The following is a 22,931-nucleotide window of genomic DNA, read 5'->3' as shown; positions in this document are numbered from 1 at the left end:
AGCTATATGAACATTTACAAATGTTAATAAATGATCAGTTCATGTTAACACTTCTAAATTCCCCTAGACACATTTTATTATACCTGTGTTTCCGTGTGGTGGCATCAATCACCGGCCTCCACTGGTTGGTAAACCACAGGAGGAGTTGTAGTTGTTGACAAATAGAAACACTGCTTATGACTACGTTATGTTACAGTGATGCAAAATGACCACGGAGACATGTTATACAGTGACGTTGTAGAGCTATGTAATATATAAATATGTATATGTTTCTATTTGTGTATTTGTAGGTATATAAATATACAAAACAGCTACAAATGTTGAACCGCCAACAGCAAAATTTAACCATAACTCCCCAAAAAGTTGCAAAATGTCCCTGTAAAACAACGTCAAAGACACAAAAGGGCGACCAACAATGCAACATGAAAACAACATGATGCAAAACAACCACATAGATATTTTTAAAAAGTGTCAAATAGACAAAGTCTAAATGCAAAATGAGACCACACAGAGACGATTTCTCTGTGTTCTGGGGGCCCATTGTTTCACTAACTGTCCATGAGTGTAGGGTAACTGTAATAAATACAGATAGCAGCTATTCATTGATATCATTCAATATTTTTTTTTTAAATTAGAAAGAAATTGATTAGTACTAATGTGCAGATCATTATTACCAAGAACCAGAGCATCAAATGTGAGTGTCAACACATTTAACAAATGTGCCCCTCTTCTTTCACACTCTGGTCTGGCCCCCACCCTCCGAGCAGGAGACCTGCCACCTGCCACTGACAGCACCAGACCAGATTCACGTGGGTTCAGTTTTGATGTGCAGACACGTGAAATCATTTGCACTCAAAATGACATTGAAAAAAACCAAGCACAACACAGTTTGACGCCTACACCTACACACACACACACACACACACACTCCCCTGTCAGCCCGGTGTGTACAATCTGTGTGAACCTGCATCGGTTATTAAGGCCGTTGGAAGCAGCAGCCGCTCTGACGACACAAACGCAACGTGAGGCAACCACAGCCTGGGTGGAGCCGGCACTTCTCAACCGAACAACATCATTTGGCAACAGATTGTTGTAATTATCACTGTGCAGTCGGCGGCGGCATCCACACCTGCGTGCGAAAATGAACAGCGGCTGACTAATTGTGCCTTTAACTTTTGGATTTGCTGACACAGATGCCGTCACCGGCCCGACGCTGTGGGGTCAGCGTTGCATCTTCTGTCTGAAGACTTTGGATAGGACAGAAATACAGAAGTAGCAGCTTAACTTTGCATGGTGAGTGTGTGCATCGGTGCGTGCGTGCGTGCGTGTGTGTGTGTGTGTGAGTGTGTGTGTTCTGAGAACAGTTCTTGTTTCAGACACTACGCCTGTAGGAGTATGAGGAAGTAGGATTTTCTTTTGAATGTTGCAGTGGATGTCTCGCAGGTCCCTGGCTGCCGTCGGCTCTGACTGTCCCGCTGTGTGATGGCTGCAGTCTGAGGAGGTCATCCTGTGGATTTTAACGACACACGCACACACACACACACACACACACACACACACACACACACACACACACACTGTCTGGACAGTGGATACCTGAGGAGGAGGAGGAGAGGCCCGCAGGACAGGAAGAATGGTACAGTACCACACCTTCATTTATTTATTCTTCGTCTGAACGGCTGTAATGTAAAGGCTTGTGTATCTCCATCCCCTGCCGATGTCTGAACAGTCCCACAGATTTGAGAAAGTTCGAAATTTGATAGTTCTCCTGTCAAAAAGTACATTTTGAAGATGAGTTTTCTAGTTTTGCAAGTGAAAATCAGCTCCAATGAACTTGTTTTCGTGTCATTTGATTCCTTTTTACAAACGACATGACACAAGAGTTTTGAAATGATGAAGAGTGTCATATGATCGCACTTCAGGGAGAATGAGTTTCCTCTTTTTGAGACAAGCCCTTTCTACCGAGACTAGCTCAACGCAGCAAAATACATCATTTTCAAACAGCTGATTGCTTTGATTTGTGGGCAAATTTCAGATAGACCCATACGTCTGCGCTCGTGGCAGTCAGAAGACGAACCTTAATCGTACACAGGACAAGAAATCTTCATAAGATGCTTTGTGCGTGCCACAGAGGGTGAATGTATTGAACTCTGCTGAGTGGTTCTCTATCTCACCGGGGCTGACGGAACAGCCTGCAGTGGCAGGAAGAGAACCGCCAGCATGCACAAAGTTCAGAGGGTTTCACAAGAGGCAGCAACGAGGTGTGAGAGGAGGAAGTGGACTACGGCAGGGGCCTTGCTGTCACAACACTTCCTCCTCGGCGCTCAGAAGGGCTCGACTCCTCGCTCATCCTGAAAATCACACGGACTGCAGCCCGCAGGCGACTCATCCCTACTGTTTAAAGAACACAGCATGCAATGGAAAAGCCTTCAGACGGCTAAAGAGGCGGATTCAAGAGCGAAACAATTTCTGAAACGTGCTGAGACACTGAACCCTTGTGGAGGATATATTTACATATGTCAGCGTTTTCACCCCAGTAATAAATACTTACATCTTTTGAACCATTTGTCACGAGTGTGATCGAGGCTGAAGTGAAGTCAAAGAGAGGAATACCCTTAAAATATAACTGTCCACCTCTATGACGAAGGCAACATCTCTGACAGTAATCATTCCTTGAGACTGGGACTTTCTTTCCTATCAACACTGAGCAGAAGGTTCTAGTTTGATGGGTGCCGGTTTGCAATTCTCAAGAATCAAGAATTTCTGTCAGTCTTTGATGGATAAAATACTAAAAAATAAGTTCCTGTATTATTTATTACGAAAAACCTGAATAAATTAAGGGGGTACTCAACAAATGCAGCAACTTACACGTTATCAATTTCCCTAATCTCCTGATTTGCCTTGGAATAGTTTTGTAATTTACGGGTAGATAGTGAAAAGACGTCCCAGGGAGTCAACTGGAAAGACCCTGACGTAAAGCATCAACGTCGAGGATCTACATCTGTGCTGCAAATCTGACCTTTCTCATGCGGAGGACACGTTCATGTTGGATGACAGCAGCTGTGCTGCACTGAAACAGGTGTTAAAAGGTTTGCTATGACTTTTGCCTCTTTAATTTCATTAGACTCCTCTTGCGGTTGTTGATTTTTTTCTCCCCTCCGGTGAGTGTCGGTCTGGTACGCGGCACGCGAGGTGGACGTGTAAACTTCTACCAGTGAAGCAGCAAATGTACGTCGAAAAGCCCCAGACCACATCCCAACCACTCTGCCAATGGCAAGGGCTGTCACGTGGCCCACATCAAACAGACCAGCGTCTTTTAGGAAAAACCAAGACACGGGAGACGAGTTCGGCTCATGTTCTACTCTGTAAGAAGATGGTAACGATTCGAAGTGGAAGACTGCAGTGCTTGTTGTTTCACCGCCGTGCTGCTCACCGTATTGTCAGGTATTGTACATGTTGAGGCCGGTCGATAAGTCTGGTGTTGCTTCTCTAAAATGTCAAAGTTAGAAATTGGGCTCACCACATCTGTGATCGGTACCCTGGCAACCAGACCCAGCTTCCTGTAATGGCAACCACACCAGGTTACATTTTTAAAACACATCTGTGCCCACATCAGACTCTGTCTCTGATGTTGATCTATTTTGCTATACGTCCGTTTACCCTGCAGAGACTGAGAAATGGCCCCTGTTTTTATTAGACCTCCCTCGTCTGGTAAATGCTCGTGAGAAGAAATCATGAGGATTATTTTTCATGGCTGATAAATTGTCACCAGAGGCATACAAGACATGATTCACCTGCTATAAGGGCCCCCTTGAAACTATGTACTGTGAGACACGGTTATATTTTCAATCAATTATTCATCTTTAAAAGGTTTAAGATGTGAATAAATAATGCAAATATTGTCGTCCTTCATCCGAACTGTCTCTGTTTCTCTCTCTGGTGTGTGATTCAGGCGAAGTACCACTGGCAGAGTCAGAATGTGAAGCAGAGCGGCGTGGACGACATGGTCCTGCTGTCCAAGATCACCGAGGACGCCATCGTGGAGAACCTCAAGAAAAGATACATGGACGACTACATCTTCGTATCCTTCAGCTTTAGACCAACAAACAAATATAGTGTCTTGTTTTGATACTTGAGAACAGGAAGTCAAAATAACATTGGGGGGCGGCAGGAAGTTGAGCGTCACTGTGTCCAAAATGTATCTGACAGCAAAAACACGCGTCTCACCTTCCTTCATCTTTTATCACACTGAGTACCTAAAGGTAAAACTAATGTCAAATGTGGGGGCTTTTGTGTCACGATTAATCAAACCTATCTCCCCATATTTCCAAAAACGCATGGGGACTAGGCATTAATATACATTCAATTGACACACATAAACATATATGGACATAAATTCAAGGACGCCTTCACTCTTCCTCTTCTGCATTCGCTGAGTGAGTCAACAGCTCACTTCCTCCTTCTTGGCTGAACTTCCAACCCATATTTAGAGGGTGTCTATTAATCCGCAAGCAAGAGCAGCTGCAACACCTCAGATTAAACTGAGGTGTTGCATGATCACCAGCCATGTACAACTAACTGGTGACAACTATTGGTCAACAGAGGAAAATCAAAACTAATCATAATGAGCCATTTTCTTGCAGAGACAAAAGCAGTTTAGTTCACCACATGGTAGGGAGACGAGTGAATTCACACGGTGATTATAAGTTTAACAATGTTTTGATATTGAAGAGAGGTTTGTCCGACGAGGAAACTTGTCGGGGGTGTTGGCGTGAAATTCGCCCCGGTCAGTTTAACATTAAGTGGCTCCACAAACTACTTCAATATCTCGGAGTAAAACTGGACCTCCATCGATAAATCAGACGGCCAATTTTATCTCATCGCACACATACAGTACTGGTTTCACAATATATGTCACTCGATAAGTGAGGAGCAGTTGCATTAGAGATTATTATCACTGTAATCTGAATAAAAAACAACATTAAGATTGTTTATCTACAATCAGAATTAAATGGAGGCTCATCATGTATTTATTCAGAAATAGTATTGACACATATTGTTATCAGACTTTGATTAGAATATTGATTACCATATTGGATATCAAAGAGCCCTTGTTACTAAGGCAGTGCAGGTCGATTTATACAATTTATTCTCCCCATCGTCTTCCTTAACTTCACCGCTCAGACGTACATCGGCCCCGTGTTGATATCAGTCAACCCGTTCAAACAGATGCCTTATTTCACCGATAGAGAAGTCGAACTTTATCAAGGAGCCGTGAGTAAAAACCCGTAGATCTGCAGCAGTTGTAGTCGCTCCGTGAGGCCGAACCGACCGCGGGTCTGTTTCTCTCCTCAGGCCCAGTACGAGAACCCGCCTCACATCTACGCCTTGACCGACAACATGTACCGCAACATGATGATCGACGGAGAAAACCAGTGCGTCATCATCAGGTGTGTTGGTCGTGCGTTTGGCTGCATCGCGCCTTCCCACCGTGCCCCGGTGCAGTTCGTGTGATGACGTGGTTTTTTGTGGTGTCCCATGTTTCACCATGTCTTGGTGCTGCGGTAGCGGTGAGAGTGGCGCTGGAAAGACCGTGGCTGCCAAATACATCATGGGCTACATTTCCAAAGTATCTGGAGGAGGATCGAAAGTTCAGGTAGAGACAGCTACTTTTCTCTGAATCGAGACGCCTTCAGACTTCCCAAAGGCCTCACACGTTGTGTGTGTGTGTGTGTGTGTGTGTGTGTGTGTGTGTCGCAGCATGTAAAAGACATCATCCTACAGTCCAATCCTTTGCTTGAGGCCTTTGGTAACGCCAAGACTGTACGCAACAACAACTCCAGTCGTTTTGTGAGTATTAGACCTTCACTTCACTTCACTGGACTTCATATGTATGAAGACATGTACTCGTTGTGGCTGTTTGTCTTTTGGCCATGCTAGGGGCAGGACTTATCTCAAATAGCATTTGCCATGAAATTCGTGGTTCCCAGATGATGGATTTTGATGTGCTTTGTGTCTTTCGCTGACTTTTCCTCTGGTGCCACCGTGAGATTCATGCAATCCCAGCTGACATTGGGTGAGAGTCGGGGGATACTGTGGACAGGTTGACAGCCCATCGCTGCCGAATGGTTTTTCAGTGAAATTCATAGATCATAAAGTATATGCTAAGCTATATAAAGGTCTATTAAACATGAGTCAATTGGTCATCACTTTCAGCACAGTCTCTGCTAACAGTCAGGTTGAGATTTTTATCTCATCCTCTGTTCTCATCAATGAGTCTCAATTTTCAAATTTCACACCTATACACCGCATGGACGATGCTGCTCGATGTATTGCACGTTTTTGGTTTTTGAAAAGTTTCCTGTTGATTGTAGCACAACAGATCTTATGTGTGGGTGAGTGTAGTTACATGCGTGCAGACTGTCAGGTAGCAGTGTGTCAAGATGAAGTGCACAATATCATCTGACTGCTTTGATGGTGTTTGCCACTTCCAATTGTTGAGCCTTGATTTTGCATCCACCAGGGGAAATACTTTGAGATTCAGTTCAGCAGGGGAGGAGAGCCAGACGGCGGCAAAATCTCAAACTTCCTGCTGGAGAAGTCGAGGGTGGTGAGCCAGAATGAGAACGAGAGGAACTTCCACATTTACTATCAGGTCAGAGATCAACCGGCAGATGTTGAAGAAAAAAAAACGCACCGGCCGTGAAAAGGTCTCTCCTCTATTTTTGGGGGCCTACTTCCAGAACCACTACTTTTGTGATCACGCGTAACCGCTCCTGCACCTGCACTGTTGTCTTCCAGCTGATAGAGGGCACCAACGCTCAGCAGAAGGAGGGCCTGGGCATCATGACCCCAGACTACTACTACTACCTCAACCAGTCTGGGACCTACAAGGTGGATGGGACGAATGATAGCAAAGACTTCAACGAGACGATGGTACATAGCGAGTTGTTTATATCCCCAGTTTACTGTATTTTACCTCACTCAATAACAGGAAATAGCATGAACCCATGGCTGGATGACCTGTTAGTTAAAAGTCAGCTGGTTAGACCCGTCTGAGGGGATGGGAAGATGATAAAAGTTATCGAAAAGAAGAAAAAAACATTGTTCTGCGCCACAAATTAATGATATTTGTTCTGACCTCATCCTAAATTTTGCTCTGTAGAAATACTGTATAGTGTGACTTCTTTTTGTCCCTAACAGTTATTCGGTAGAAACTATTTGAGATATCAGGAGGGGAATATTGTTCTTCGATAGATGTGGGGTTGCAAAGTATGCAGCGCTGCAGCATACAAGCTCAGAATCAGGTTACAGCATTTCTCTGCAAATTTTTTGTGTGGTAATATCATTTAATCTGAATTCGACTGATTCATAATCAAACAAAAACTTAGATCCCGCTGGTTGATTTTGACACAGGTCAAAAAGTCAAGTGATAACTCAGGCACATTTTTTTTGCATTTGCTCTTACTACCATTTAAGTACATTTTCTAATCAAACTTACATACTTTTATTCAAGTAATATTTTCAATGCATGGTTTTTCCTTTTAATAGAGTATCCATATACTATACTACAAAATTATCATCTGTAATCTTATACTTCACAGTGTAGTATTTCTTATACTTAAGTAAGGGATCTTAATAATTTATCCACATCTGACAAAGAAGTGTGTCCAATGACTATCACCCCTTCCTGGTGGTTCGACCGCCTCAAACTGCTGCTCTGCCCTTTTTACGTCGCGGTCACCAGGAGGCCATGCAGGTGGTCGGGATCCCAGGCGACATCCAGGCTCAGGTGCTGCAGATCATCGCAGGCATCCTCCACCTGGGGAACATCAGCTTCATAGAGGCAGGCAACTACGGGCAGGTGGAGAGCACGGACTGTGAGTAAAAACACACGCACCCCTTCGCACGAACACACGTGCATATACACCAGACACACGTGGATCCGCTCATCCATGCACGTGCACATTCCCAGCGGACGCACGCTGTTTAATTGCCCACGTTCCGCCCCAGGGAATGGGAGTAAATTAGGGCTCACCATGGCAAAAAGCGGTCCCATGGCCGACTCCCTGCTAATTGAGAGAATCTGTGTTTATCAGGCCCACCTTGTTTATCTTCTTCCTTGGCAGCCCACTGAGTCCCTGCTCACCAAATGATTAGTGTTTACATCCAGGGTTGAAATTTTTACTCAGCGCGCAGTCGCTGTCTAGTCAAACAAATTAATTCCAAAAGATCTTCACTTACAACAACATTTACGGCTCACGTTTAAACCCACTGCTGAATGTACCGCAGTCCTTATAATGAGCTTCATTTGTTGATGGATGGATGTTGTTTCGCCCTTTGCCTGCTCCAGTGCTCGCCTTCCCCGCCTACCTGCTGGGCATCGACCACAGCCGCCTGCAGGACAAGCTGACCAGCAGGAAGATGGATTCAAAGTGGGGAGGGAAGTCCGAGTCCATTAACGTCACCCTGAACCAGGAGCAGGCCACCTACACACGAGATGCTCTGGCCAAAGCCCTCTATGCGCGACTCTTCGACTATCTGGTTGAGGTACAACCTTGCCACGAAACCAGATTGAATGAAATGAAAGGACAAATGAGTTTGTATTTTCTGTTTCTACCCTGCTCTTACTCCATCTGTCCTCTCCAGTCCATAAATAAAGCCATCCAAAAACCACACGAGGAATTCAGCGTCGGAGTTCTTGACATCTACGGCTTTGAGATATTCCAGGTTCGTCATCCTGCAACTCGCAGCTCCGTAATGTTTACAGGCGGCCCACTAAAATAACATGTTGGTCATGCAGATGGTGCGGCACAGCAGGTCTGTTTAACTGCGGTGATAATCTGACGCCGACTGAAATTGTGTTCTCCTCCTGCAGAGAAACGGCTTTGAGCAGTTCTGTATCAACTTTGTGAACGAGAAGCTGCAGCAAATCTTCATTGAGCTCACTCTGAAGGCGGAGCAGGTAGCTACTGTGCATTTGTCACTCCTGCCACATCTCTTTGTTGCTCCTTTTTGTCTCTGAATCTCTTTATGTTTACCTTCCTTTCAATTGGTCCGAATATTACTGTGAATATTTCAGTTCCTCTGTCTTTTAACTTATCTCAGTCAGTTATGCCCCTCTGAGCTATTTCCTCTCCGTGTCCTCTGATTTAGGAAGAGTATGTCCAGGAGGGCATCAAGTGGACACCTATCGAGTACTTCAACAACAAGATCGTGTGTGACCTCATTGAAAATAAACTGGTAAGATTCTAACTGTGTCAACTTTACTGGCAAACAAGTGTATTGCAAGTCCCTTCTAAAAAATGTATTTCTACTGGAGAGATTTTATTCAATTGGTTATTTATTTGTTTTTAATATTTTAATCATTGATTTGTTGTCTTTCGTATCGTGAAGCACTTTTTAAAAAGTGCTATATAAATAACGTTTATTATTATTCATTTGAAGTGGTTTCAGAAGAGGAAAAGTGAAACAAGACTTTCCCAAAATCACAAATGAGCCATTTACATTATGTTACTGAGATCTTCAGTTATCTTACTTTTTTTTTCTTCCCAGACCTTTCAAAAAAATGCCATGTCAGTTGTCAGTTGCGACATTTTACAATCAAACTATCCACACCACCCTCTGCTTGCAGAACCCTCCTGGTATAATGAGCGTGCTGGATGACGTGTGTGCCACGATGCATGCCAAAGGAGAGGGCGCAGATAGCACCCTGCTGCAGAAACTGCAGGCCGCTGTGGGGACGCATGAACATTTCAACAGCTGGAACTCCGGCTTCGTCATACATCACTACGCCGGCAAAGTACGCCGACTGACTCAGTGTAGCACAGAACCTCATTTTGAAAAAGTATTCGCTGCCTATGTCAGCAGATGTGTTGCATGACTGAGGGTCTAAGAGGAATCAAGAGGAAGCAAGAAGGGCATTAAAACATAAGCACATTTGAATTTATAATGGTGAAGCAAATGACCTGTGCTTCTTTTTAATATTAATTCATATCTGGTCGTGTCATCTCAGGTGTCATATGATATCAACGGCTTCTGTGAGAGAAACCGGGACGTTCTTTTCCTTGACCTCATAGAGCTCATGCAAAGCAGCGAATAGTGAGTCTCCTGCATTTATCTGACGTTCTCATGTTTGGTGTATTTAGAAGAATACTGTGGAAATCATTTTCTCTCTCTCTCTCTCTCTCTGAATTTGTTTCCTCAGCGACTTCATCCGTAGCTTGTTCCCCGAAAACCTCAACACTGATAAGAAAAGCAGGCCGACCACAGCCAGCTCCAAGATCAAGGTGAGAGCTGAACCTGAGAGAAACACTGTGGTAACAACTTGAGTTGCTGTGATCATTGTAACTGGAACTGACGTCTCCCATCAGAGACAAGCTAACGATCTGGTGAACACGCTGATGAAGTGCACGCCGCAGTACATCCGCTGTATCAAACCCAATGAGACAAAGAGACCTAGAGACTGGGAGGAGAGCAGGTCGGCATCGTCACTGTTCAGCATATCGCACACAAATTAGACCGTACAGTGAAGAACCTCTGAATGAATGGGCTGGTTCTCCATCTGCAGGGCCAGGCATCAGGTTGAATACCTCGGACTGCGGGAAAACATACGTGTGAGAAGGGCTGGGTTTGCGTACCGCAGACTCTTCAGCAAGTTTCTGATGAGGTGAGGTTCATCCTGCGCGTGTTTTGAAATGGTTCATGTCTTTCTGTGTGTTTTGTCCTGAAAGTGACTTGCGGTGTGTGTGTGTGTGTGTGTGTGTGTGTGTGTGTTTGTGTGCGTGCGTGCGTACGTGCGTTCACTATCCAGGTACGCAATTCTGACAGCAGAGACGTGGCCGTGCTGGAGGGGTCCAGAGCAGCAGGGGGTCCTTCACCTCCTCCGGTCCGTCAACATGGATAACGACCAGTATCAGATGGGACGCACCAAAGTCTTCGTCAAGAACCCTGAATCGGTAAAAAAAAACAACGTTCTTACAGTAGTCTTACAAAGTCCTTTTTTAGTACTACAAATTACAACTAGCTCTAAAAACCACAGTAAACGACCTGCGGAGCAACAAACTGCAGGGAGTCACAGTTATAGACTGGCAGGTGAACGTAGAGGAGTCGGAGGAGACCAAAACTAGAGCTAAAAGAGATTGAATATTGGACTTAGATTCATCCGATGGCCAGAAGTATGACTCTAAACTAGAATGGCGGTCGGAAATTGCATACTTCCACCAAGACTAACAAGCTATCGCGACACGTTAAACAAAGAAAAATTTTCAAAAGTTTATCCGGGTCCAATCTGAAATGTAATGTTTTTTTCCTGCCACAACTTTCATGGAAGTAACTGACTAACAAGTCTGCAACATTTAAGGTAGATACAATTTGAGGCGTTCACAACTTGTGTCTGCTGCCCCCAGGTGGCCATGTTACACCAGGAATCAATCAAACTTCCTCTTACTGGTATTCCTCTGTAATGCTACAGTTGAAAGCTGTGCAAATGACGTGCTGGTAAAAATGTATACTGTCAAATATGAATATATTCGTAAATGAGCGACACGTGTGAATTTCTCCCACGTGCTCCATGCTCCTCAGCTGTTCCTACTCGAGGAGATGAGGGAGCGGAAGTTTGACACGTTCTCCAGGATCATCCAGAAAGCCTGGAGACGATACATTGCCCGGAAGAAGTATGAAAAAATGAGAGAGGAGGGTGAGTAAGGACCGAACACTCTCCATGCTGTCTCCATGGTTTCAAGTCACGTGTCTAAAGTGTGTTTCCACTCTTGCGACACCACGCAGCCTCGGACATCCTGTACAACTCCAAGGAGCGGAGGAGGAACAGCATCAACAGGAACTTTGTCGGAGACTACCTCGGCCTGGAGCAGAGGCCTGAGCTGCGGCAGTTCCTGGCCAAGAGGGAGCGCGTCGACTTTGCTGATTCAGTCACCAAGTTCGATCGCAGGTTCAAGGTGAAGCTTCGTGGCGCATGTGTGTTATTATCCCTCAAAGAATGAAGGAAAAGTTGTGTTTGGTTCTATGTAATTTGACCAACAAGTGATGTTAGAGATTAATAGAGCCTTTGTGCTTTAACAGTGCCGTTTGTGGACTTGACAGAAAAAGCCACCAACTCCTCTCCTCCTTTCTGGCATTGCTCACAATTCTAACTTCCTCTTTCTTTTCTTTTCTTTTTTTCTCACAACCCAGTCTATCAAGAGAGATTTGATCTTGACCCCAAAGGGCATCTATCTGATTGGTCGAGAGAAGGTGAAGAAAGGACCAGAGAAAGGACAGATCAAGGAGGTGCTGAAACGAAAACTGGAGATCGGAAGCATCAGTGGCGTCTCTCTCAGGTAGTTTACAAAAGATGCCGCACACTACCCAAAAACATGGCCAGGGTAACACGTGTGGTTGGTAAAAGTAAGTGTCATAAAACATTCATAACATTCTCACGAGTCTGTTTTCTGGTCTGTTCTCTTTTCGTCAGCACGAGACAGGATGATTTCTTCATCCTGCACGAGGCCCAGTACGACAGCCTGCTGGAGTCCAACTTTAAGACCGAGTTCCTCAGCCTGCTCTCCAAACGCTACGAGGACGTAACCAAGAGTAAACTGACCATCTCCTTCACTGACAGGTAGAGGGCACACACTCACATTCAGACCACCTACATTTCAATATAAAAGTCACAGACACACAAACCACTAAGGCATTTAAACCCCCCCCGGCTCAGACTGGAGTTCAGAGTGAAGAAGGAGGGCTGGGGTGGAGGAGGCTCCAGGATGGTCATCTTCCAGAGGGGGCAAGGGGAGCTGTCCCAGCTCAAACCCGGAGGGAAGACCCTCACCATCACAATAGGCGACGGTCTACCCAAGTCTTCCAGTAAGATAAAGAAAATGAATAATGATGCAGTACAGACTTATGAAATAAGGATGGGTGAGGCAAACTGTAAAGAACATGTCACAAATCAGATAAATTGACAAAGGAAAGATTAAAAAATATGAAAATGCTATGAGTGTTGTAGTTTGAAGATATTGTTATAACTGAACATTTGTTTCATCAGAGCCGACCAGGAAGGGCGCACCGCAGTCTCGTGGCGGAGGGACAAATCATATAGCGAGCAGAGGTAACAGATGATTCATGACCCTTTAGAAAATCCAATCACAGTGGTGGAAAAGTGACCAAATACATGTGATCAAGTACTACATTTAAATACACTTTTGAAGTACTTCACATCAGTATTTGTATTTCATACTACCTTACTTTTCAACTTCAATGCTAATATTGTTGTCCACTTCTACAGTTCTCCACTTTATTTGTCATATTCTACTTTGAACATCAAAGTTTTTTAATGAACAAAGTGGGTGATGATCTTTTAAAAAACATGAATTTTACTTAATCAGCTACAACAACAAAAACATTTTTTTAAGCATAATACAACACTGAGTTGGAGTCACTCTACATAACAGGTACTTTTACTTTTGATATATTTTGCTCCTCAGATTTCTGTACTTGTACATTGTACCTGTAGTCAGGTATTTTTTTTCTTGAGGTATTAGTTATTTCACTGAAGTAAAATGTACGAATCTGTTTAATAATACAATACATTTCAAACACACTACATCATTTCATTCAGCAGCAGTGGTACTGAGGTCTTGATGTCCAGTTTTGGGGGGTCCATTCTTACGTTTGCTCCACGTTTTCCTCTCCTCAGCTCATCAGAATGGAGCGGCCCAGTTTTCCAGAGCTCCTCACCACCAGCCGTCGGATGCCATGTCTTCCTCCTCGCACAAACAGGGCCGACCGCCCAGCACTGCCCTGCCCAAACTGGGCTCCCAGAGGGCTCCCAGAGTCCCAGCTCAGAACCAGAACCACCAAGGGAACATGGACTTCCTCAACGTGCCTGACCAGGGCATGTCAGGGTAAGAGACATAAAAAATGTTTATTAATAAATAAATAAATAAAAAGAATGTGTGGGTGAACTTGATTAGTCACTGGAATAGAGCCAAACAGGCTTTTTGTGTCATCAGGGCAAGTCAAGGTGGGGCAGTGAGGCCAGAAGAAAGATAAACCTGTTTGTTTCCACATGGTTTCAAATGTTTTTGGCGTGCACCCTCTCAATGAACAACAGTAAAAACAGTTTAGAAATTGTGACTAACAGCTTTATAGCTGCAACACCTTCATTTAAAATCTTGTAATGTAATAAAGTTTTATGGAGCAGAAAAAAGGGGCTGCAGAGGATGTGGACCAAAATCTACATTTACAGCTTTGTGCTAAATAGGTTGATAACCCATTATCATTGATTCACTAACATTTATAACTGTCAATCTGGATTATAACAAAAGTCGCCCATGGGAATGTAGATTATAGATACATTTTATATATAGATAAAGTATAGATTAAAAGCATTTACAACAGCATTGTTACAAAAAAGAAAGGATAAGCACCAGTCACAGCAATTTTCTACAACCTAGAAATCCAAAATGTTTTCTAATTCATGGTCCATAACTGATCTGCTCAAATCAAACTTTGCTTGATTGGTGTGCTGTCACATAACCTTGTGTGAGGGAGGCCTCTGATTGGCTGATTTTTTGCTCGAGGAAGGTTTTATAGGTAGACATAATTGTAGTTCTCTCGCCCTCAGTATTCATGAATCAGTGCAATCAGACTTAGTCTTAATTCAATGTTTAGTACCATTAAAAAGAGCATATCTTGCATTTTAAAAAAACCACTGATCTATTATCAGATTTTAGTAAAGTAAATGATTTGATGGCCATTTATGAAGTCCTTAGTTAGGATCTGGAAAGCATAAAGGAACTGGAACAGTTTTCATGATGTCACTCTCCCTGTTTGGTCTTGGTCGACTTCCTGTTGTCTTCTCCAGCTCCTTTCATCCCTGTTGTCATTTTCTCTCTTTCTCTCTCTTTCTCAGGAAGCAGAGGAGGAGGAGCATCAGTCATCGACCTCCTCCCGCTCCGAAACCGCAGCCTCAACCCAAGGGGCCCCGCTGCCGTGCAATATATCAATACGTCGGCCAGGACACGGACGAGATCAGCTTCGACGTCAACGACGTCTTCGACCTTGTCAAAGAAGGTGTGAGGATGAAAAAAAGAAAGACGCAGAGTGAATGGAGATTGGGATAAATGATGAGGAGGCTGTGAAGTGATTTGATTGATGTGATTGATTTGAAATGTCCCACACTATTTTCTCTGCAGATGCGTCGGGATGGTGGACGGGCAGGGTTCGAGGAAGGGAGGGCCTCTTCCCCGGTAACTATGTGGAAAAGATTTGATGAAGACGTGACGATTCCTCAAGGACTTGTCTGTGTTGGTTAAGAAATATGTCCTGCTTGTGAAAGACACTGCCTGTGAATAGTTCATGGTCAACGATCGCCATTCGTAATGGACAACGGGAGCCGTTGAACGGAGGCCCCTTGCTGTCATGTCGGTACGCCGTACAAGCAAAGGACAGAAGACATCGTCGTTACGGCAACAGTCCTTAAAAACACAGATCCACAGCAAAGAGCTGCTCAGGTTTCATGTCTCTTGTTGTCCCAGACTACCTTGTTCATAATGACCCAGCAACAAGATCTGTGACTTCTTTTGAGCTGTTACATCCCTGGAAATGACTTAAAGCTAAAGTTACACACTCAAGAGAAAAGTAACCTGCAAAATACTGCATCGCTTTTTTTTGGGGTTTCTACAGTGTTTATATCTGCCTGAAGCTGATCAGTATTCTGGATTAAGTCGACCGCACCATATCGAGTATTAATAGGTAATGAATTAGATAATATGTTGAACAAGTTGCCTGTTACATTTGCACCATAACAAACCTGCTTCAGATAAATCAAAGCCATTCACAACGACAATGATTCTGATGTCACTCAAGAAAAACTTTTAGATTTTTCTAGTCATGATTATTACTAATATCATTGTTGGTATTTTCCAATATTTTATTCATTTCAATAAAAAAAAGAAATATATTTTCATATTTTACCTCAATGACGTTTGCACTGGCCAAGATTTGTATCATCGGTAAGTTATACGAGGTTTAAACAGAAAGAGGTGACTGGTTAACTTACGAGTGTTTATTTCTGCCAATTTTGCCTTTTGTTTTTAGTTTTGATAATAAAAATAATAATAAAATAATATGATTCCCTCACAGTCAGTAAATATTTGTTTTTCTATATCAATAAAAAGAGAAATGATGAGGTGCAACGCTGAATTTTTAGTTTTTAGGTTTAGTGGTGTTCACATGATAATCAAAATGAACGCTATTATTATTTATTTTTATCGTTGTTATCAGGAATTGTACCATATGTTTAGGGTATAGAGGGTACATAGAAAAAAAACATTTAAAACTTTTTTTTATTTATAAGAGGAAAAAGGATTTATATAAATCAAAAACTAAGAGAAAAAATATGTATTTTGTTCTTTATTTTGAATGCAGCATCTCAGAAACGTAAGCCAGGTAATAAAATACTGTATTCTGTCAAGAGAAGTGTGAATAAAGAGAGCAGGTACAATTTCACAATACAGGTGCTGCTTGCCCATTCAGACTGTTTCTGCTTTTATTTTGAAATTTGCACCCGCGGTTTCGATGGCAGAGGGTTGAGGGACGCAGGTTGAGGGTTGATGAACAGGTTGAGGGTTGATGAACAGGTTTAGGGTTGAAATCGTCTTGTAACCAGACTGCACAAAGATTATCTGTTAATTCATGATAATTTTGATTCAATTTCGGACTTGTTAAATATCTGTCAAATCTAATAACATAATAACGCCGCAGAGAATAGTGCCAAATTTTCAATTTTAATTTTATATTTGTTTTAACCTCATCAAGTATTCATCTTGTAACATCGATCATGGGGTGTGAGAGCTGTCGAAACAGGTGACCTGTAAACTTCCAATGCGAATAATGAGTGCATTCCAGACATTTATCCCCGATCACAAAGGACCGGGAGTGGTTTGGAGGCCCCGCCCCCGAGAAATGCACCTGTTGCACTGGCACCACCCACAGAGGAGCGACACTGACGGACCCGAGGCTCAGGGAGCAGCAGCAGCAGCAGCAGCATGGGGGGTGAGACTTGTTCACTTCTGATCTGTTCAGTCCTTTTATTAAGAGTTGTAAAGGTTTGAAAACTGCCACCTCTTTAAAAAAAACGATCACTAGAATATTCCTCTTGTTTTCTTCCTACAGGACTGAGAGTGTATTTATAGAGTTGAGTGGTGTGATGGCTTCTTTCATGTAGTATTGCACAATCTAGTGATCACTATCCAATCAAGTAATATCGTGTTTAATACAATACTCTTGACTTTATTAGGTACATGTGTACAATCTGTTCTGATTCAACACAACATCCCTGCCACGACATCTATTTTATGTGATTTAGTACGACTTTCTAAGGGGGATCAAATTAAGACTCTTGCATTTGTGTCCACTGGAGAGGCTCTATAATCAATTCAAGATTGATTTAAAGACAAGAGTGTCTGCTATTGATAAGCCAAACGTTTATTATGATTAGTTTATTATGATCAGTGTTATGACTGACCTACAAAGCATTTGTGAACTATGTATTAGTCATCAGCTTCTAAACTCTTTAGAAATGGTGGCTTAAGAGTTGAATTACACGTTTCCAACATTGTTGGGGGGCAACACGAGGGGGCCGAATATTAGGAACCTCTCTGAATTTGATAACTAACTGACTCTAACCTCAGTGCTAAAACATTATATATGTTAATTAACACAAGCTGAACATTGGAGTCATAATAAATGTTCACACAACAACTACAAATTCTCCTATGAAGACATTTTTTTATATTATTACAAATGTGTTTTACAATATTGTCATTCATTCATCAGCAGCCTCTACTCATGGGTACCCACTGGAGGAGTTATAGTTGTTGACAAATACATTGATATACATTTATACCTGCACGTTATAGTGTGTGGCCTTTTATAACGTCCTCACAGTACATTTTAAACATCTGTTCAAAGGTGAAAGTGGCATTTGAATAAAAGAAGAAAAACAGGTCAAAGGGGGAGTTGAAACCGATTTACATAAATCAAACACTCTGCCCAGGGATGCACCATCTCTCAGTAGAGAACAACTGGCATACTATAAAACTGCAGATGTACTCTGGGTTATTGATCAATTAGCGGGCAGTGATTATTGTTTCCCATCCTTCTGTCTGACAGGCGTCTACTCCGGTGAAAGGATGGCAGGAGTTTTCTCCTACGAGAGTTCAGAAATCGACTGGTGTGAAGACAACTACAGACACTCCGAACATGTGGCGGAGTACTTCAACACTGTAAGCCCTGTGTACTGCAGCGTTTGTGTCAACGCAAACATTTATGTTTTCATATTCATAATCTGAAAGATCTCATGTTTCTCCTGTCCCATTGATTGCTGTTTCCCCTGCAGATGAGCAGCTTTTTCTTCTTCATTATATCTCCGGTGATGCTCTACCTTCTGCATCCTTACGCCAAAGAGAGGAGCCTGGCAATCCACATTGTTTGGATCATGATGATTTTTGTAGGTCAGTTGGTATTCATTTATTTATTTATTGATTTAATGTTGGTCTGTATCTGTCCTATCCTTTCAGATATATGGAGACTTGTAATTCTGATCTTTAAACCTCGTGAAAAGTCTTCTCGAGAGTTTTCTTTACGTCATTCTTATGAGTGCAGTGTGAGAAATACATTTTTGTCAATTTTTGTATTCTGCAAACAAACATCAAATGATGTTCCATGCAGTACCTGCCAAGTGGACAAGTCTAGTGGTCCCAAAACGAACCCCTGGAGCACAACAAGAACTAAGTGGAAGAATATATTAACATCAACCATGGAATTGTGTAATGAGACAATCTGAACTGACTCTAGATAACCAACCTTTTGAGAAATGATTTTTCAACTGAAAATGAACCTGCAATGGTTTTGAATACTGACTCATCTTTTCACACATCTTTTAAGCAAAAATGGCAAGTCGCTATTTTAAATAATCAGTAGATTAATAGAAAGTGAAAATAACAGTTAATTGCAGTGCAACTTGAAACCTCTTGAAACATCTCCCAGGTGTTGCACCAATTGTTTTATGTGACTGTGTACAACCCAAGTCGCAGACTGAAAACCAGAAGCTTGATGTAAAAATTGAACCAACCTGTCAGTTTCAGATGAATTCCTGATCTCTCTCCCCATCTTGCTTAGTTCTTTTTCTCTAGTCCTTATGTGTTTGTGTTTCTGTAATTGAAAATACAAAAGAAAATTGTCTCTTCTCTTCTTGCAGGGCTCTTCTCAGCCTACTTCCACATGACCCTTAGTTTCGTTGGCCAGATGTTGGATGAGCTGTCAATCCTGTGGGTGTTGGCGGTGGGATACGCCACCTGGTTCCCCCGCAAGATGTTTCCTGCTTTTATTAAAGACAGGTAAGATGACCTTGTAACAATCAACCCAACAACAGACGACTGATTTCCTGTGAGTTTGTTTCTGTTTTTATTCAGCCAACGGTAACACATACTGTACATCTCCGTGTGTTACCAAGGACTCACACACAGTTCAATAATCCTTTAATAAGACGGGTAAAAAAGAACAATAGCTCGAAATTAAAAAGGGCACGCTACGCTGAGACCTTACCTGTACTGGCTGAGGAACTAGACTGACAGCCCCAACAAGAGTCGTTGTCACCAAGACACAGTATGGTTTCGCTGTCTTCACCTGAATGTGACAGATAGGGGCTCTCGCCATTGTAGGAAGGTGGAACAACACCCCACCCGTGTAAATATTTAACCACAAGGTGGGGGAAAGATGAATGAAATTTTCATGAGCACCTGAAAAGAATCCCACAGCCGTCAACTCAGTAAACTTTTTTCCATTTTTGCAAAGTAATGCGTCGGACCTCCTCTTCATGAATGGATTGCTCGAAGTGCCTACGAGGTGCAGGACCAGGGGCCAAGAGGTCATGGGGCCCATGTGCTCATTTCGAATGGTGTCCTGGTCAAAATGTTTTTGCTCCGGGTCATCTGCCAACCGAATCCTGCTCAATTTTTTCTCTTTTCTGCCACAGGTCCACATTTTCAAGGCTCGTCCTGGTGGTTACTGTCATCACCACCTTGTCATCATTCGTCAGGCCTACAGCCAATGCCTACGCTTTAAACTGCTTCGGCCTCCACCTGCTGTACACTCTGGCAGTCGAAATGAGATGGTACGAAAACTGTCGCCATTCGGGAACTGTGAATGTATTTGGTGAAGTTTTGTGGTTAAAAAAAAACGCCAAGTTTTCTTTTCCTTTTTCTCAGCTGCACTGACCAAAAGGCTCTACGACTGGCCAAGATGTCAGTGACTCTGTGGGTGCTCGCCATCTCCTGCTGGATCAGTGACCGTGTGGGCTGCAGCTTCTGGCAGCAGCTAAACTTCTGCTACCTGCACGGTATCTGGTAAGTCCTCGCTTAGGCTCCTTTCCTGTGCTTTTCTTTCCTGTCCAACCCTGTTTCCTAATTTCAACAACCTGAATTGTGTTTCTTATCAACATAACGAGGAACTTTTCTATTCTGACAATACACTGAATAAACATGGCCTTTTCTGGAGGCAGGCTTGTTTCTTTCAAAAGCTCACGCGCTGTATATTGATCTCCGTCCTATGTGTCCTCCAGGCACATTCTCATTGTGATAGCGGTGGCTTACGGCAGCACCCTGATAGCTTACCTGGACGCCAACTATGAGATACCGTACTCACTGCCTGGACTGCAGTACTGGCCATGTGACAAATGGGCTGTTGGATTACCTCACATTGTCCTGAAAGGCACGACCAAAACAAGCAAGCGGTGCTAACAAAGTCGTGCTTTCACTTTGGCTGAACATTTCTATCCATTAGCACAGTTTTGCTTCGGTAACAAGCCACCAACTGAGTGGATTGACCTCGAACTTCTTCCGTGAGGTGTGTGAAATGAATCGTGGTTTCAGAGACATTTTTCAGGTTTCATATTGTGCATTTGCAAATTCATGAATGGTTATATGAAAAGATGTCCATAGACAGTTAAGCATGTGTGTTTAAATTATTCCATTGCTGTTATTTATTTTTTCGACATATCATTGCACATTTGATTCTGCACATGACAGATTATATCGAGGTACTGTATACGTTTTCTTATGATGAAACTATTCTTTTGTGCAAAAAGTCTCTGGGAGTTTGGCATTTCAGTGAAATGTGCTGGTAGATGTAGTTTTACAAAACCTCAGCATGTGGCAGTGTAATAGTTGTACACTGTGTCCTCAGGACCAGATCGAGCTGGGAACTCTGAACGGACTTATGTCTTGTTGTTAACTAATATCAGCAAAAGTAAAGTTATGATTGTGTGTGGTTGGAGTGTTGTAGTTTGATGCCAATTTAAATTGAGGACTCTAGTAACGTTTCTGGAACTTACTCTTTTTCTCTATACCAATTGTTCAGTCTCATTCAGGACTTGTGAAACTTGACTCTAAAGCGTGTTTGTGTGTCTGACCGTTCTACAACGCACCACATGCAGATCTGTTTCTTTTGTATGACTGACCCTAATTCACCAAAATGACCTTTTTGTTGAATAATTTTGTGATGTTTTGAGAATATTCAGGTACATTGTGCTTCCATTCACACTATCTTTCCAGAGGGAGACGGATACAACAATAGATCAATTTGCACAAAGAAACGCTCAGGCTTTCGCTGCACGTCAGTGTTCAACAGTGACCTCCTGTGGGTGATGATGATATATTCAAATGCAACCCCTTGTTTCTGAAATGTTTAAATGTTAATTTCAATGATATAGTAAGAGTTAAGTGACAAATTACACAGGATGTGTAGGCACTAATTTCAAATGAAATAATGTCAGAATCAATTATCTGTTACATCTCAATGCCCTGTCATAGTTTAACAGAAAACATGAGGGTCTGTATGTTGACATCAGTGGCTCCCAAACTGAAACATCTGATTAATCCGTTAAAGGGATTCTGATTCCCTGGCCTTTCCTCTAACACCGGGACAAGGTCGACAACTCATGTCTATACTGAGGCAACAAAGTGTTACAATGAAGTAGATTTATTTATTCATCCAGAGGAATGTGTTTTGTGGACGTTGTTTATCAAAATATTTGTTCAGGTTTTACTGAAGGCCTTGTAACTTATCATATGACTGTATCTTTGGTCATGTAAGAACACTGTTATCGATATTGTAAAAAAAAGTTTTTCTACACATCAACCATCAGTTGCAATAAATCTCTACTAAATTTGTGAGATCTGTGGTGCATGTCTTCATTTGGTTTGTCTGTCTCTCTGCAGATATTGAAAAGGAGGATTCAAGGGTGGATGTAATAGTCCAAGTGTACACCCTTTTGTCTGACCGCCAGACAGGACTTCCATTTCTCAGATTTGCAACTACTGTGAATTTTCTTTTCCTCTTTAGTAACCCAACCACAACGCTCAAAGTGACAATGAAGAACGGTGAATGGCCTCGAAAAAGGACTACGCTTTCAAATTCACACGTGCTTCCTTTTAAACGATCCTACCTTGAAAACAACAACAACAACAATACATTCTTAACAAAGAGATGTCTACATGTCAACAGTGACCTCGTGCGGGGCTGATGAGATTAGTTCGAATTGAGGGGAACCAACTCTTTTCTGAATGAAAATAAGAGAAACCCAGATGACTGAAATCCAAATAACAACAAAAAAATCTATAGATGATGCCAAAGTCATCTCAAAAAGGCATTAACTACTAAATTGTTTAATATTTGGTCGAATCATAATAAAATTCTGAAGCCTCAAAAAGGGGTGGGTGTTTTGAAGATTTTTCCAAGTTCTAAAGTCTAAAGATCAGTCGTATACAGATATTTATTGACACGGACGCTTTCCACCTTTGTTTGAAGATGAAAAGACGTCTCTGTTCACATGTCCTTGATGCACAAAAACACACAACTTTGTGACT

At 42.5% G+C, this 22,931-nt stretch overlaps 2 protein-coding genes across 4 annotated transcripts; both read left to right on the top strand.

Annotated features, from left to right (window-relative positions):
- Positions 1-1,088: 1,088 nt before the first annotated feature.
- myo1f (myosin IF) lies at positions 1,089-16,145 on the top strand. Of its 3 annotated transcripts, XM_047336777.1 has the most exons (30): positions 1,089-1,293; positions 1,444-1,636; positions 2,036-3,444; positions 3,953-4,081; positions 5,185-5,274; positions 5,356-5,450; positions 5,569-5,656; positions 5,761-5,850; positions 6,524-6,655; positions 6,802-6,936; positions 7,748-7,880; positions 8,354-8,550; positions 8,650-8,730; positions 8,879-8,965; positions 9,157-9,243; positions 9,635-9,802; positions 10,016-10,101; positions 10,208-10,289; positions 10,374-10,480; positions 10,571-10,669; positions 10,814-10,958; positions 11,584-11,698; positions 11,788-11,957; positions 12,193-12,338; positions 12,473-12,619; positions 12,716-12,864; positions 13,046-13,108; positions 13,697-13,904; positions 14,915-15,075; positions 15,198-16,145. In XM_047336777.1, the coding sequence occupies exons 4-30, from the start codon at positions 4,004-4,006 to the stop codon at positions 15,272-15,274; spliced, it is 3,216 nt and encodes a 1,071-aa protein (XP_047192733.1). In that variant the 5' UTR covers positions 1,089-1,293; positions 1,444-1,636; positions 2,036-3,444; positions 3,953-4,003; the 3' UTR covers positions 15,275-16,145. The 3 variants fall into 3 exon arrangements, with proteins under 3 accessions (XP_047192733.1, XP_035503525.1, XP_047192732.1); XM_035647632.2 differs by lacking the exon at positions 2,036-3,444; XM_047336776.1 differs by lacking the exon at positions 2,036-3,444 and having other exon boundaries at positions 1,430-1,636.
- A 386-nt stretch (positions 16,146-16,531) lies between these two features.
- Positions 16,532-22,238, top strand: acer1 (alkaline ceramidase 1). Its single transcript, XM_047336778.1, has 7 exons — positions 16,532-17,058; positions 18,178-18,290; positions 18,404-18,518; positions 19,265-19,403; positions 20,042-20,179; positions 20,274-20,411; positions 20,627-22,238. The coding sequence occupies exons 1-7, from the start codon at positions 17,052-17,054 to the stop codon at positions 20,802-20,804; spliced, it is 828 nt and encodes a 275-aa protein (XP_047192734.1). The 5' UTR covers positions 16,532-17,051; the 3' UTR covers positions 20,805-22,238.
- Positions 22,239-22,931: the final 693 nt, after the last annotated feature.

The sequence above is a fragment of the Scophthalmus maximus genome, chromosome 13, assembly GCF_022379125.1.
Source record: "Scophthalmus maximus strain ysfricsl-2021 chromosome 13, ASM2237912v1, whole genome shotgun sequence".
Lineage (NCBI taxonomy): Eukaryota > Metazoa > Chordata > Actinopteri > Pleuronectiformes > Scophthalmidae > Scophthalmus > Scophthalmus maximus.
Note: the sequence above shows the minus strand (reverse complement) of the source record. Positions and strands in the feature narration are given on the sequence as shown.

Coding starts and splice junctions, on each gene's coding strand:
- myo1f (XM_035647632.2), top strand. Junction 6,656..6,801: donor ACTTCCACATTTACTATCAG/GTCAGAGATCAA, acceptor GTTGTCTTCCAG/CTGATAGAGGGCACCAACGC. Junction 10,102..10,207: donor CTCATGCAAAGCAGCGAATA/GTGAGTCTCCTG, acceptor TTGTTTCCTCAG/CGACTTCATCCGTAGCTTGT.
- acer1 (XM_047336778.1), top strand. Junction 18,519..19,264: donor GATCATGATGATTTTTGTAG/GTCAGTTGGTAT, acceptor CTCTTCTTGCAG/GGCTCTTCTCAGCCTACTTC. Junction 19,404..20,041: donor CCTGCTTTTATTAAAGACAG/GTAAGATGACCT, acceptor TTTCTGCCACAG/GTCCACATTTTCAAGGCTCG.